General features: G+C 47.2%; 2 protein-coding genes across 2 annotated transcripts in view; one reads left to right on the forward strand and one right to left on the reverse strand.

The window, feature by feature from the left end:
• Positions 1–15,775, reverse strand: part of VAMP1 (vesicle associated membrane protein 1) — a 51,971-nt gene that overhangs the window by 19,982 nt on the left and 16,214 nt on the right. The window lies entirely within an intron of this gene.
• Positions 12,057–15,528, forward strand: CD27 (CD27 molecule). Its single transcript, XM_006084142.3, has 6 exons — positions 12,057–12,192; positions 12,366–12,497; positions 14,161–14,334; positions 14,530–14,616; positions 14,874–14,993; positions 15,243–15,528. The coding sequence occupies exons 1-6, from the start codon at positions 12,057–12,059 to the stop codon at positions 15,365–15,367; spliced, it is 774 nt and encodes a 257-aa protein (XP_006084204.1). The 3' UTR covers positions 15,368–15,528.

Consider the following 15,775-nt stretch of genomic DNA (forward strand, 5'->3'; position numbering starts at 1 on the left):
CCATTCATCTTTGGGAAATGCAAATCAAATCCACAAGGGAAATACCACTTCATAACAACATGGCTGGCTATATTCTTTTATGAAAAATTAATATGTGTTGGGTTAAGCACAAAGACAAACTAGAACCTTCATGTCCCCCTGATGGTAAAATGATTCAGCTATGGAAAACAGTTTGTCAGTTCCTCAAGAAGTTAAACACACAGTTTTCATATGACCCAACAATTCCACTGGTTGGCACATACTGAAAAGAATTCTAAACATATATTCACAGAAAACTTGTACAGGCATGTCGACAACAGCATTATTCATAACTAGAGGCCCAGTGCATGAATTCGTGCAGGGGTAGGGTCCGGCCGGCTCGCCCTGATTGGGTTGATCGGGCTGGTGGCCGGGGGGAGGGGCCACAGGAGGTTGGCAGGCTGGCCCTGATTGGGGGGGGGGGGCTGATCGGGGCCATAGTGTGCGTCAAATCAAGCGGTTGTTCCCATCTTTCCTGCGTTCTGGTCTCTTGGCTTTTATGTATATAGATAGCCAAAAAGTGGAAACAACCCAAACATCTATCAATTGATAAACAGATAACCAAATGTGGTATATCCATACAATGGAATATTACTCAGCCACAAAAAGGATTGAAGTACTGATAATACATGCCACAATATTGATAAACCTTAAAGATACTATGCTGAATTGAAAGAAGCCAGACGTAAATGGTCATATGTTATATGACTCCATTTATATGAAATGCCAAGAATAGGCCAATCCATAGAGACAGAAAATAGATCAGTGAGGTTGGGGGAGGGGGAGAGGGGGAGGGGGAGGGAGACATGATAAGTTTTAGGTATGAGTTTTCTTATAGGGAAGATCATAATGTTCTGGAATTAGATGGTGGCTGATATTTGCACAATTTTGTGAAAATACTAAAAGCCACTGAATTGTACATTATAAAGTGGCTAAAATGTTGAATCTTATCTCAATTTAAAAAGTCAACAGGCACCATGGAGCCCTCCAGTCTGGGCTGGAGGCCAGTGTAGTCTTGAGGCATTCAGTGCTAAGCAGAGGAGTCTAGGGGTCACTCAAGTCCCAAATGCCATCTCACAGATGAGGTGAGGGACAGGTCTGAGGTCTTCTGAGTCTGCAAAAAGGTGACAGGAACACCTCCCCTGCCCCAGGAGGCTTTCCCTGGTCCCTGGAGCTGATGGCCAATATCTGCAGGGACCCACAGGCTGGGCAGAGGCCCTGCAGGCTGGGTCACAAGACAGAGGATTTTCGTAGAGAAGAGCCACGAGTGGACTTTAGATCACTGGTGGTGACACAAGGGTAAGAAGACATTTGTCACAAAGGAGAAAATACAAACCACCAGTGATCATGGAAAGATGCTCAGCCTCTCTGGCCATCAGAGGAATGTACCCTGAAACATTGAGGCAGGATTTTTCCTCATTTAGCTTGTCAAAAATGGTTAGCTAATATGAGCGGTTGGCAAGATGTGAGAAAATATGTGCTCTTGTTCCACTGCTGTGGGAAGTGGTAGAGCCACTTTGGAGGGCGACTTGCCAGCATCTAATAAAATGAAAAATGTGCATACCCTATGACTCAGGGACCCTAATACCTAGTATTCACTCTAAAGCGACACTCCCACATGCACAGGGAAATGTAAGTTACATATGTGACACTATTTGTAATAGTGAAACATTGGGGAAAACCTGATTATTGAATTCATGAATAGGAGAATGGCTAATAAGCCTATTGTCAGCCATTCTCTATTTAACAAAATGAGCAGTTCTATCTGTATAACATAAAATAATCTCCAAAGATATATTATGGGATTTAAAAAGCAAAAAGCAAATTCTAGGTGGATATACTAGTATAATATATATATACTAGAGGCCCGGTGCACAAAAATTTGTGCACTCGGGGGGAGAGGGGGTCCCTCAGCCCGGCCTGTGCCCTCTCGCAGCCTGGGACCCCTCGGGAGGTAATGTCCTGCTGGCTTAGGCCTGCTCCTGGGTGGCAGAGGGCAGGCCCAATCCCTAGGTGCAGCCCCTGGTCGGGCTCAGAGCAGGGCTGATTGGGGAGTTGGGGCGCCGCCCCCTGTCATGCACAGAGCAGGGCCGATCAGGGGGTTGGGGAGCTCCCCCCTGTCACGCACAGAGCAGGGCCCATCAGGGGGTTGGGGAGCTCCCCCCTGTCACGCACAGAGCAGGGCCCATCAGGGGGTTGGGGAGCTCCCCCCTGTCACGCACAGAGCAGGGCCGATCAGGGGGTTGAGGAGCTCCCCCCTGTCACTCACAGAGTAGGGCCGATAGGGGAGTTGGGGCGCCACCCCCTGTCACACACAGAGCAGGGCCGATCAGGGGGTTGGGGCGCTGCCACTGTCACACTCAGGGCAGGGCCGATGGGGAGGTTATGGCTCTACCCCGTCACACAAAGAGCAGGGCCCATGGGGGTGGTTGGGGTGCCGCACCCTGTCACACACAGAGCAGGGTCGATCAGGGGGTTGGGGCGCCGCACCCTGTCACACACAGAGCCGCAGGGCGATCAGGAGGTTGGGTTGCTCCCCCATATCAGGCACAGAGCAGGGCTGATCAGGGGGTTGGGGCACCTTCCCCTGTCACGAACAGAGCAGGGCGGATAGGGAGGTTGTGGCCCCGCCCCCTGTCACACACAGAGCCACAGGGCGATCAGGGGGTTTGGGCGCTGCCCCCTGTCACGCTGATCCTGGTGCCAGGAGGCCTCGCGGCTCCGCTGATCCTGGGTTCGGGAGGCCTCACGGCTCCGCTGATTCCAGTGCTGGGAGGCATATTACCCTTTTACTATATAGGATAGAGGCCTGGTGCACGGGTGGGGGCCGGCTGGTTTGCCCTGAAGGGTGTCCTGGATCAGGGTGGGGGTCCCCACTGGGGTGCCTGGCCAGTCTGGGTGAGGGGGATGATGGCTGTTTGCAGCTGGTCACACCCCCTTCAGGGTGGGGGGTCCCCACTGGGTTGCCTTGGCCAGTCTGGGTGAGGGGGCTGGAGGGCCGTTTTCAGGCTGGCGGGGTGACTGAAGCTCCCAACCTGTCCTTTTTTTTTTAATTCTGGGCCAGCTTTAGCTCTGAGGCTTGGCTCCAGCTCTGAGGCCTCGGCTGCTGAAATCAGGTATCTGGTTTGTTTGGGTTCTATAATTGTAACACTGTTGTGGTCCTGCTCACTCCAGCTCTGAGATCCTGGCTGGCTGAAAGCAGGGATCTGCGTTTGTTCTATAATTGAAACAATGTTGCGGTCCTGCTGGCTGAAGCCCGGCTGGCTGAAAGCAGGTTTCTGGGGTTTTGTTTAGCTTCTATATTTGTAACAATGTTTCTTAAACTGCAAGCTCAGAGGCTGGCAAGGCAGGCGGAGAACGTTGGCTTCCTCCGCCACTGAAGCAAGCAAGCCTCCTGTTCGCTTCAAGCTGCCTGGCTGCCGGCCGCCATCTTGGTTGGCAGTTAATTTGCATATCACCCTGATTAGCCAATGGGAAGGGTAGTGGAGGTACGGCTAATTACCATGTTTCTCTATTATTAGATAGGATATATATATATATATATATATATATATATATATATATATATAATTTATGCGGGGGGGAAAAGCCAAAATACAAATGTGCTGGGGCCCTTGGAGAATTCTGCCTGCCAGATTGAGATGCTAGGCCAACAGAAAAGATGGGTTTTAAAAAGCAATGTAAGAAAATCATGCAGCAGAGCCCTGGCCGGGTAGCTCAGTTGGTTAGAACATTGTCCAGGTATACTAAGGTTGCCAGTTTGATCCCAGGTTAGGGCACATACAAGAATCAACCAATGAATGCATAAATAAGTGGAATAATAAATCTCTCTTGGTCAAATCAATATTAAAATTAAAGGGGGGGAAAAAACATGAAATTGCCATTTCCAAAAGATAATTTTTTTTCACCCTCACCCAAGGATATTTTTCCATTAATTTTTAGAGAGAATGGAAGAGAGAAAGAAAGACAGAGAGAAATATCAATATGAGAGAAACACATAGATTGGTTGCCTCCTGCACGTGCCCCAATCAGGGCTGGGTCAGGGAGGAGCCTACAACCGAGGTACATGCCCTTGACCTGAATCGACGCAGGATCCTTCGGTCCATAGGCCGACACGCCATGCACTGAGTCAAACTGGCTAGGGCCAAAAGCTAATTTTTAACAAGCAGAGAGAGCCAATGCATGATGTGTTCCCTAGGCTTTCCTTCTTGCTTTGTGTTAGATCACTGCAGACTTGTGTAATATTTCCTTTGGAGAACATAAGCAACCTACCATGTCCCAAATAAGAAAGGGAAAGTTAAGTTAAATGTCCTTGCTGTCAATCATCTTAGGTATAAAAGAGGTGGGTAAGCCCAACGGGTGTGGTTCAGTGGTAGAGTGTCCACTTATGAACCAGGAGGTCATGGTTCGATTCCCGGTCAGGGCATATGCCCAGGTTGCAGGCTCCATCTCCAGTGTGGGGCGTGCAGGAGGCAGCCAATCAATGATTCTCTCTCATCATCGATGTTTCTATCTCTCCCTCTCCCTTCCTCTCTGAAATCAATAAAAAAAATATTTTTTTAAAAAGAGAGTTAGGGCTCAAATGACACCCTTGGAGGCTAGAAGGGGAAATAAAGGCAAGTTACTCACAGGAGTCACAGTGCTTTAGACTCAGTGTAAGTTTGGAGAAATCAGAGCTGCCTCCCCTCTGCAGGGAATGTCACTGTATACAGTCTTTACTAATTTGGGTAGGCAAAAGGAATCACTCAGGAAAAGAGCAAGTAGGAAATGCTAGGGCCCAGGAGTCCACTGTAAGAGAAAGTATCCCGTACCCCTTGCAAAATCACGTTTCTGCATTATGAAGAATGCTCTGACTCTGAATAGTACAATAGACCTAGTGCCCATGCACAGCGTGCTCAGTTTAGCAAGTTGTTCTGTCTCTTTCATGCTCCTTTGGCTTATTTTCCAGTTGAATAGATTGTGTGTTCCTTCAACCCCATTTCTTGGAACTTGCAGCCTCAAACACCAAGAAAGGGAAGGCAGAAATGAGCATTTATTGAGTACCCAAACGAGGCAAGCCATTTTATTTACATAGTTACCCATAATTCTCCCAATATGCTGCATAGTACGTTACACTATCCCCAAGTGGACACAGACTCAGTTCAGAGAGATTTTAGGACTCGCCCAAGAAGGTCCGGGTAATAACTGGAGGAGATGCCTGTGGACCACCAATCTGGGTGATTCTGAAAGCCATACTCTGTCCACCTACCCTGGGATCCTCGTGTCTCAGTGGGTTTGGGACCCAGGACCCTCACTGTTTCTCCTCTTGCCCGGGCATCTTTGAGAATTTCCCTTTCCTGGTTTTGTCCTTCACTGGCTACATGACTGACAGAAAACCTGAGCAGTCAAACCATCCATGGGTCTATTTATATAACGTCTGATTTCAGAAATTAGCTTTACCTTAAACCAGAATTACTTCTTTAAACCACATACCTCATAAAATCAGGATACTCGACAAGCTCTAAATAAGAAAGAGTGCTTAGGAAGAAGGTCACAGAGCACCCTGTGAAATGGGACTTCTAACTTCTGCAACAAAGGTCTTGAAATGCTACATAACATTCTTTTACGTGAAGAGTTAAACTCTCTGGAAGGACCTGGAGAGTATTGTGCTAAGTGAAATAAGCCAATCAGAGAAAGACAAGTCTCACATGATCTCACTCATATGTGGATTCTAATGAACAAAATAAACTGATGAACAAAATAGATCCAAAGACATAGAAGCATAGAACAGAATGCGGAATCTCAGAGGGAAGGTGGGGGAGGGAGGGTGGGTGGGAAGTGATCGACCAAAGAACTTGTATGCATATAGATGCATAACCCATGGACACAGACAATAGAGTGATGAAGGCCTAGAAGGGTCGATGGGGGACAAAAGAGGACATATGTAATACCTTCAACAATAAAGATTTTTAAAAAAAGAAAAAGAGAGAGGAGCTCTCAACAAAGAAAGGGAAATCCTAGGTGCCAGAGAAGCATGGAGAACTGGACATTACTGGGGTAAGTGCATAAACAGCCACTGAGGGGCTCTGGTCACCTAGGGGCTGAGGTCTTAACCCCACATCGGTCCAAAGAGGAAAACCTTGGGCCCCATCAGCCAAGAAATTAGAAAGGACATCCTCCCACATAAGCTGGAAACATGTAAGGGAAATTTATAAATAAATAAATAACATTTTAATGCCCTGGCCAGGCAGCTCAGTTGATTAGAGCATTGTCCTAATATGCCAAGGTTGCGGGTTTGATCCCCAGTCAGGGCACATAGAAGAAACAACCAATGAATAAATGCATAAATGGGTGGAACAACAAATCAATGTTCTCTCTCTCTCTCCCCGCCCCTACCCGCCTCCTTTCCACTCTCTCTAAAAATATTAATGGAAAAAATATCCTCGGGTGAGGATTAACAAAGAAACCAAAAAAAAAAAAAAAAAAGAGTATTTGCCCTGGCCGGTGTGGCTCAATTGGTTGAGCATTGTCCCATGCAACCAGAGGTCTTCGGTTTGATTCCTGGTCAATGGTACATGCCTGGGTTGCAGACTCAATCCCCAGTAGCAGGCATGCAGGATATAGTTGATCTATGTTTCTCTTTCTCTCTCCCTCTCCCTTCCTCTCTCTCTCAGATGAATAAAAATATATACTTTAAAAGAGTACTTAAAATAATAATAATATAATGGGAAAAAAGATAAATGGGCAATAATAAAAACACAATATAGCAAAACTTATGAGATGTAACTAAAGTAGTTCTTAGAGGGAAGTTTATGGCCTTAAATGCATATATTCAAAAGAAAAAATTTAATTAATGAACCAAGCATCCAATTCAAGAAGTTAGAAAAATAATGCAGAATAAACCTAAGGACAGTAAAAGAAAGAAAATAATTTAAAAATTAGATCAAGCCCTTACCAGTTTGGCTCAGCGGATAGAGCATCAGCCTGCGAACTCAAAGGTCCCAGGTTCGATTCTGGTCAAGGGCATGTACCTTGGTTGTGGGCACATTCCCAGTGGGGAGTGTGCAGGATGCAGCTGATCGATGTTTTTCTCTCATTGATGTTTCTAACTCTCTATCCCTCTCCCTTCCTCTCTGTAAAAAATCAATAAAATATATTTTTTAAAAAATTAGATCAAAGTGTAAAATAAAACAGAGAAGAAGGAAATAATAAGGAAACACAAAATCAAAAGGTGGTTCTTTGAAGCAATTAATAAATTAGACCTATTTCTGGCAAAATGTATCAAGAAAAAATGAGAAAATTATAAATAAATAATATTGGGAGTGAAAAGGGGGCAATAACTGCAGATCTTGTGATAACTTTAAACATTTATGCCCATTAATATGAAACAAATTCAATAGACAGTTTTCTGGTAAAATATAACCTACTGAAACTGACTCTAGAATAATCCGTAGTGAAAAAATCTACACTCAAAATACACACACACACACAAGACACACACACACCAGGCCTTGAAGGAACAGATCATTCCTATTTTGTAAAATCTGTATATGAGAAAATTTATCATTGATCAAAGAATAGAAGTGGTCAAAGGAAGAATAGGGTGATATCTAGAAACCAAAGGAAGAAACAATTTTCCAGAAAGTGAGAGCTGTCAGATCCGCACATCTCTCAGTTAAACTTTGCTTCCTGGTTGAAGCACTGAACCCCCCTATTAATGGTCAGGCACCTATATTGCACCCTGACTCTCCCCTTCATGGTGCTGAATAATGACCATTACTAATAACTTTACATTTGTCTTGTGAGGTTATTTTATCAGTGTCTGACTCTCTCACTGTTGTCTCAACTCCATGAGGGCAGAAATCACGTGTTTATTTTTTTTCACCTTTGTGTCCTATTACTTAATTGGTACCTGGAACAAATGGACGTGCAACAAATACTTGTCAAGTGAATGAGAAGTAGAATTTAGGAGGTCAATGTGGCCTGGGATCCCTGAAATTTCAATTTTATAATTGTGGATACAACCGTCAAGGAACAAGGCTAAGACTGGACCATCTAATATATAGTGAGTGCCTTACATGCTAAGAGATACTAGGAGCTGGGGCCGAAAAGTGATCAGAGATGGAAAGAAATGCCCACAGCTGAGTCCCCCTGAGACCCAGACTGGGGAGTCCCAGGAATGCAAATTTCAGAATGGGGATGTGAGTAACCAGACCCTTGTTAATCAGTCCACCCAACTTTCCTGCCCAGCTGTTCTCTAAAGGCTCTCTGGGAAGGAGGATCTAAAGCAGTGGGGGAGAGGATGGGGTCATCAAAGAAAACAGGAATGGAGAAATAAGAAATGGAGTGAAAGACAAAGAAGGCTAGAAAAACTAAAGGGTTTGGTTGATAAGGATGACAAACAGTGATTTCTGACATCTATGTAATATAACAAAATTTCCTTCTAAGGAAACATCTTGAAGAGAGTTTAATTCCATGGAGTATTTTGATTCTGGTTATTGATTTATAAAGAGCCAAGATTGATTTGGGGATTAGGGGCTGAAGAGAGATGAGATATGATGCCTGACAAATTTCTGGGACACAAAAAAAAAAAAAGAAGAGAAGAGAGGAGAGAGGTGTCAGCAAGATGGCCAGTGCCTTTACTGCTTTGTAGGGTAACTAGACCACTGATCAATCTCAGGGGTGGAAAGGACCATTAAGAACAAAAATATGCAAGCAGAGAATCAAATCAGAAATTGGGAAGATAAGGAAGCAGAAAACACCCAATCCGAACAGAAAAAAAAGAGAGAGAGAGAAAGAAAGAAATGAATTTTTAAAAATGAGGGTAGTATAAGAACCTCTGGGTCAACTTAAAGTGTACCAACATTCGCATCATGGGGGTACCAGAAGGAGAAGAGAGAAAGCAATAAATTAAAAACCTATTTGAAAAAATAATGACAGAAAACTTCCCTAACTTACTGAAGAAAATAGACATCCAGGTCAAGGAAGCGCATAGACTCCCCAACAAGATAAACCCAAAGAGGCCCACACCAAGGCACATCATAATTAAAATGCCAAAGGTTAAAGACAAAGAGAGACTCTTAAAAGCAGCAAGAGAAAAGCAGTTAGTTACCTGCTAGGGAGCTCCCATAAGACTGTCGACTGATTTCTCAACAGAAACTTTGCAGACCAGAAGGGACTGGCAAGACATATTCAAAGTGATGAAAAGCAAGGAACCAAGATTACTCTAGCCAGCAAAGCTATTATTTGGAATTGAAGGGCAGATAAAGAGCTTCACAGACAAGAAAAAGCTAAAGGAATTCATCACCATGAAATGTTAAAGAGTGAGGAGGAGAAGGAGGAGGAGGAAGAGAAATATGAACAAAATGGCAATAAATACATATCTATTAACAATTGAATCTAAAAAATAAAATAAACAAGCAGAACAGAAACAGACTCATAGATACAGAAAACATTTTGTGGTTGCCAGATGGGAAAGGGTTGGGGGGTTGGATGAAAAAGGTGAAGGGATTAAGAAGTACAGATTGATTGTTACAGAATAGTAATGGGGATGTAAAGTACAGCATAGGAAATATAGTCAATAATATTCTAATAACTATGTATGGTGCCAGATGGGTGCGAGATTTATTGGGATGATCATATAGTAAGTTATGTAATGTCTAATCACTGGGGTGTACACCTGAAACTAATATAATAATGTATGTCAACTGTAATTTTAAAAAATCTAAAAAAAAGAACAGGAATATGCAAAATACTATTTTAAGTGGTATCCTTATGATATATAAAACTTCTGTAAAAATTTTGCCACACCTAACAACCTTCTGTTTACAGCTGGTTTATAGGAAAATTCAAGAAAGGACTGTATCCCAAATTTAGGACCTGTGGTAGGGCAAAGGTTAAGGAAACAGCCGGACTGAGGGTTTGGTCAGGACCCCTCAAAAGTAATGAAAGCCATCAAAAGAGAGGCTTCGGTGGGTCTGTCTCTGAAGAGGTAAGAAAAGGAGGGAGTTGTTGAAAAACACCACATATCTGTGTCAGACAACTGTGGGGAGCTGAACCCCAAAGAAAAAGAGGTGATGGAAGATTTTGAGGGGAAGGTCAGCAGGTTGCACTTTTAGAGCCTGTAGACTGTCCAGGAAGCCAGCCTAGGACAGGCTAATGCTCACCAAAAGTTGATGCAACTTTTGCATCACAGAAGGCAGGAGAATAGTAAGGTCTAGAAACGTGGCTCTCCTTCTCCCAACCAGGGGTCCTCCAGGAGAGCCAGGCAGACCCTTCTCTTGCCCTCTCCCCCATGGAGAAGTGATGAGTAGAAGAGGGGACATGGGCCTTGGCACAGAGAACACAGACTCACGTGGGTGAGCAGCTCAGGGTCTAGTCAAGGTTGTTAGTCTTCTGTGTCCTCCAAGTCCCCCTTCGGCAAGTTTCTCCTTAAAAGTCCCCAACTCATCATTCCTCTGGGGTCACATCCATCCCCACAGGGTCCCACCTTTCCATGTCCTCCTTGATGTTGAAGATTAACAGTAGAGAAATTGACCATCATCTGAGCATGGGGCAGGACTGTTAGCGACCCCAAAATCCTTAGATCCCAAAGTTAACATTCTGAGATGGGAATTCAGGCACCCTGCCCAACAGTGAAAATGGAGGTTTTTGCATAAGTAGCTATTCAAATCACACCCATATATGGCTCCCCAGTAGACAGGACCACCTGAAGACTAGAGGGGGTCGGGGAAGGGCAAGGGGATGGAAAAAATGAAGAGAAAGGAAATGAAAGAGTAAGACAGAGAACCAATATAGCAAGTGAAATCACAGGGGTGTGACATTTTACGAGCCCTGTGAAAACAACTGCAAAGCCCCTGAGTGAAAAATAGCCTAGACTCTAGGCCCTAGAGAAATGAGGCACCCACGCCTCATTCCTCAGGGAAAAAGGAGGGGACAGCCGTCTGACCCATATGTTCCTAGAACTCAGAGGGGAAAGTCCAGCTATGTCCAATATTCCCCAAACCATAGAAGTAGGGACGAGATGACGCACAGCCATGGACCTTTAACCTCAATGCCCAAGGCGTATGGGGGAGAGGTCCTGGGGGCTCCAGGACTTCAGCGACTGACACAGTCAGAGGTGGCAAGGGGAAGATGAAGGTGCTAGTGGGGTGAGGAGGGGAGGACAGATGGGCAGTGGGTGATACCTGTATCACAGACTGGCAGGAACACTAAATGAGGCCACGTGTGATCTCCTAGCGCAGAGCGTGACAGAGGTTTACGTCCCTTGGATGCCATTTTAACGCTTCCATCACAAACTCTTTTGGCCATAAAACCAAGGCTAGCCATGGTCATTATTCACCCCACTTAGCATGAATAGTCAACCGTCCTGCTGCAGAAATGCTGCACTGGACTGCGGTTGCTACCCCATCCCCGTGAAGGTGTCTTGTGGTGCTAGTTCCTTCCCCAAACCTGAAAACTTCTCAGTTCTAAAATTCACCTGACCCTGTTTCAGATCCTCAGTTCCTGTTCCCCTTCCTTCTCTGCATTGCTTATCTCTGTGAAAGAAATAAACTTATTCCCTGCGGAGAGGGGAGAAGGGACGTGCCAATTAGCTTGTACGCTGTGAACAGGGCCGTAATGTGGGCACCTTTGAGTACAAGTGTGTGAATGAGAGGCGGGTGGCTGCACGCTCAACGCTGTATAAAAGAGGCAGGCGTACATGGGTTACTTTCTTCACAGGCACCAAGCAGAGACGGAAACGGAGAAGCTGCATGTTGGGGGGGAGGAGGGGGGTGACTTTGAAGAGCAGTAGGTCTTCTGACAGCGTTTGCCCTTTAACCACTCTCCCCAGCACCCAGCACGCAAAAAGGGTGGAGGAGTAAGAGGTTGCTGCTGTAAAGACAAACAAACAACAACAACAAAAAACAGTCACAGTAGAGCTTCAACTGCCACCAAAAGTTAGCTTGCCACCTGAAGCAGGACTACACGGAGACCCGCAGCTGCTGCCCAGGAGGTGCAAAGAGGAGGAAGCTGCGCCCGGTGTAGAGGCCAGCCGTTAGCTTCCCGGGGAAGGAGCCATGGCCTGGCCACCTTCCTGCTGGCTGTGGGTTCTGGGGGCTCTGGCAGGGCTCTCAGCGACCCCAGCCCCCAATAGCTGCCCAGAGAAGCACTACCGGGCTCAGAAGGAACTGTGCTGCCAGATGTGTGAGCCAGGTAAGAGAGGACGCCTTGCCAGGGGCAGACTGATATGGGAGAGGACTGGGGTTGGGGGGAAGAGAAGCAGAACGTGAGCCTGCGCTCCAGCAGGGGGAGGAATCCTGCAGTGCCCCAGGCACCACCTTGCAGAGGGCAGAGAAGCAGCCTTGACCCTGGACCTCTGCTCACAGGAACGTTCCTCAAGAAGCACTGCGACCAGCAGAGAGCGGCCGCTCAGTGTGAACCGTGTATACCGGGGGTCTCCTTCTCACCAGACCACAACGCCCGGCCCCACTGCGAGAGCTGCCGGCACTGTCACTCCGGTGAGATGGGCAAGCATCCGGGGAGCAAGGTGGCAGAGCTGGGTGTGGAGGAGCAGAGAGGGGGTAGAGTTCAAGGCTAGGGCAAGGGAGCCAACGCTGGGGAAATGGGGCACCTGGGAGCGGGGAGCAGGGATGCTGATATGATGAGAACTCGAGTGTTTAGGGGAAGAGTAGGCAAAATCCGAGGGACTGCTGAGAATGGGTCCATGGTTGGCATCAAGACACTAAAAAAGAGGAGGTGGCTCTAGAACCCCTGATTTCAGCCACACACACAAATGAAATTTTGTAATTTCTTTTATTTTTTTAAAGTAGGAAGTGTAATATCTGTGGCTGTGTTAGGAATCCTTTTATTATCCCTCCACAGTAGCTAGGACTTCAGGAATGAGGAGGTGCCAGTGCACAAGGAGTGGCAGGTTTTAACGGGGACCCTTTGAACAGGTGCCCTGCGGCACGACACTTGTGAGGACGGACTACTTAGCTGAGCTATTCCACTACTTGCCTTTGAAATGTGTTTGGTCTCACTGGGCTTTTAACACTGTGTTCTTTAAAAAATTAACTAAATAAAAAAGGTTTTGCCATTGCAAATCAAACAGCAACAGCTTGCATACACAAGAAGCGTTCCCCAGTCCACGTAACTTAAAAATGTGACCGTTAACAGCCGTTTTTCTCTTCTTGACAGCAACCCCAGCAGGGTTGGACTTTTAAAATTCAAAACCTGCCCCAGTCCCTCTGCAGGCCCCACCAGAAAGCCTTCTCCCAGCACTGAGCCAGCCCGTATTCCCTTCGCTATGTTCCAGCCCAGCCCAATCCATGATCCTTCTCTCTATGAGACACAGCCCATAGGTTCCTCAAAGCACTCAGGCAGCACCTGGCTGCTGGATGGAGGGGGGGGGGGGGGAGTGCTGGGAGGGAGGAGGCTGAATGAGTTTGGTTCCCTTTGACCTCAGTATTCCCATCTGTAAGATGGAGAAATACCAGATAGTCTAGAATTTTGTGCACATGTTACACGTGGTGAAAAAAACCCTCCAGATTTCTGGATACTCATCACTGAAAACAATGGCATTTCATCCATTTTTACCCAATCCCAGCCCCTTCTTTTTTTTTAATATACATTTTTATTGATCTCAGAGAGGAAAAGAGAGAGAAACATCAATGATGAGAATCATTGATTGGCCGCCTCCTGCACATCCACAACCCGGGTATGTGCCCTCACAGGGAATTGAACTGTGATCTCCTGGTCCATAGGTGGATGTTCAACCGCTGAGCCAGGCCAGCAGGCCCAGCCCCTTCTTTAGCCCTTCCCTTCTTTTGGACAAACAGCTGCATGATCACCCCCTACTGGTCATCTTCTGTTTAACCTGCTGGTTATACTTGTGAGACCAACTGGTACCAAACTTCTCTATACTATAATCCAATTGTAAAAATCTCAGACTGTTTCTACTCTTCATAGTGTCTCTTTCTGAACCATGAATTTTCTAAAAGGTCCAAGTTTTTTTTCTTCTTAATAACAATAATACTAATGGCAAAGGGACTGGGTGGTGGTGAGAGAGAGGCCAGCCTCTGTGTGGGTGGGGTGGGCCTGGGGGAGAGGATTAAGCAAGGGGGGTTTGCAGGTCTCTGAGGCCTGAGTGTCTTGTATTCCTCCCGCCTCCTCTGTCTCCAGGTCATCTCATTCGAAACTGCACCCCCACCGCCAATGCCGTGTGTACCTGCCCCACGGGCTGGGAGTGCAAGGACAAGGAGTGTACCGAGTGTGATCCTGCTAGAACCCCCACGCTGACCCCTCATCTATCGTCGGCCCCCGGCCCACAACCCACCCACTTACCTTACACCAAAAGTGAGTTCCAGGGAACTCTTTGTCCATTTGGGGTAAGGGTCACTCTCAAGTAGCACCCCATCTGAGCTCACCCCCCACATGAGTTGCCTGGTTGGCTTGTCTCTGCCTTTCCATCTCATCCAACTCCTCCCAGGCCCCTAGGCCTTCAGCCTGGTCTCTCCCTGCTGTTGCTCACCCTATGTCTATTTTTTCCAGAGTTGCTGGAGGCCAAGACAGCCAGGCACGTGCAAACTCTGGCTGACCTCAGGCTGCCTGCCCCAGCTCTCTCGACTCAACGGCCAGGTGAGTTTTCTCCACATTCTCCACTCCAAGAGAATATATATGGGAGAGTCCAAGAGAGAAGCCAGCTCCTAGGAGTGGGGAGAAGAGGAAGAGGAGCAGAGTCTAGGGATGAAGAGAGCACTTGGTCCAATGATGGGGAGGAGAGGAAGGCCGGGAGGAGAGAGACAAAGATGAGGGGATGAGGGGAGGGCTGGGGTGAGAGGCGTCTAGGGCTGGGCCCTTCTCCCAAACCCTTGTGTGGCCCCTGCCTATCACAGCCCAGAGGTTCCTATGCAACTCAGAGTGCATCAGAATCTTCGTGATCCTGTCTGGAATGTTCCTTGTTTTCACCATGGGCGGAGCCCTGTTCCTCCATCAACGAAGAAAAAATGGACTAAGTAAGAGACAAAATACAGGTCTCCAGTCCTGTTTCTGACCCCACCCCACCTCCGCAGCCCTGCCACCCATGCCTGGGACGTCCTGGAAGCCTCCCTCGCTCCATCTGTATCCACCCTGGCTCCTGCCTCGTCTTCCTCTCTTCTTAGCTGAGGTCCTCCTGACAGCCCTCCCCAAGCTTTGCTTATCTCCTCTTCCTTCGCCTCCTCCCCTGACCACTGGCCAAGAGTCATCTGTTTCTGCTTCTGCAGACAAAGGAGAAAGTCCGGCGGCGCCTGCTGAGCCTTGTCCCTACAGCTGTCCCAGGGAGGAGGAAGGCGAAGCTATCCCCGTCCAGGAGGATTACCGAAAGCCTGAGCCTGCTTCCTACCTCTGAGCTGCCACTCCCCAGAGGAGGCCATCACTGCAGAAAAGGCCTGGCCTCCACCTCGGCCCACTGCCCAGCCAGAGGCAATGAGACCCAGCAACCGCAAATTCAGTGCCATGCCCTGGCAGGGCCCTTTCCTGTGTGCAGACTTGAGAATGTACCTTTTGAGACTGGCGTGATAAGGACAGTGGGAGGTGGGGGGTGGGAAGCGGGATGTGTCCTGGCCCAGCCAGCTTCACCTCCGTGCTGGACGAGGGCTGGGGTTCCAGCTGTAAAATACACTTAAGCCCAGGAAAGCCCCACGTGCTGTATTTAGAAACTCAGCAGAATAAAGTGACAGACTGACACATGCCGCCTCTCTGAAATTCCACTCACAGCGCAGGCCACTCCCAGCCTCAGCTCCATCAGGGATCGGAG

This window comes from Myotis lucifugus, unplaced genomic scaffold (assembly GCF_000147115.1).
Source record: "Myotis lucifugus unplaced genomic scaffold, Myoluc2.0 scaffold_10, whole genome shotgun sequence".
Taxonomy (NCBI): Eukaryota; Metazoa; Chordata; class Mammalia; order Chiroptera; family Vespertilionidae; genus Myotis; species Myotis lucifugus.

Coding starts and splice junctions, on each gene's coding strand:
- CD27 (XM_006084142.3), top strand. CDS start 12,057: ATGGCCTGGCCACCTTCCTGCTGGCTGTGGGTTCTGGGGGCTCTGGCA. Junction 12,498..14,160: donor CTGCCGGCACTGTCACTCCG/GTGAGATGGGCA, acceptor CTCTGTCTCCAG/GTCATCTCATTCGAAACTGC. Junction 14,617..14,873: donor TCTCTCGACTCAACGGCCAG/GTGAGTTTTCTC, acceptor TGCCTATCACAG/CCCAGAGGTTCCTATGCAAC.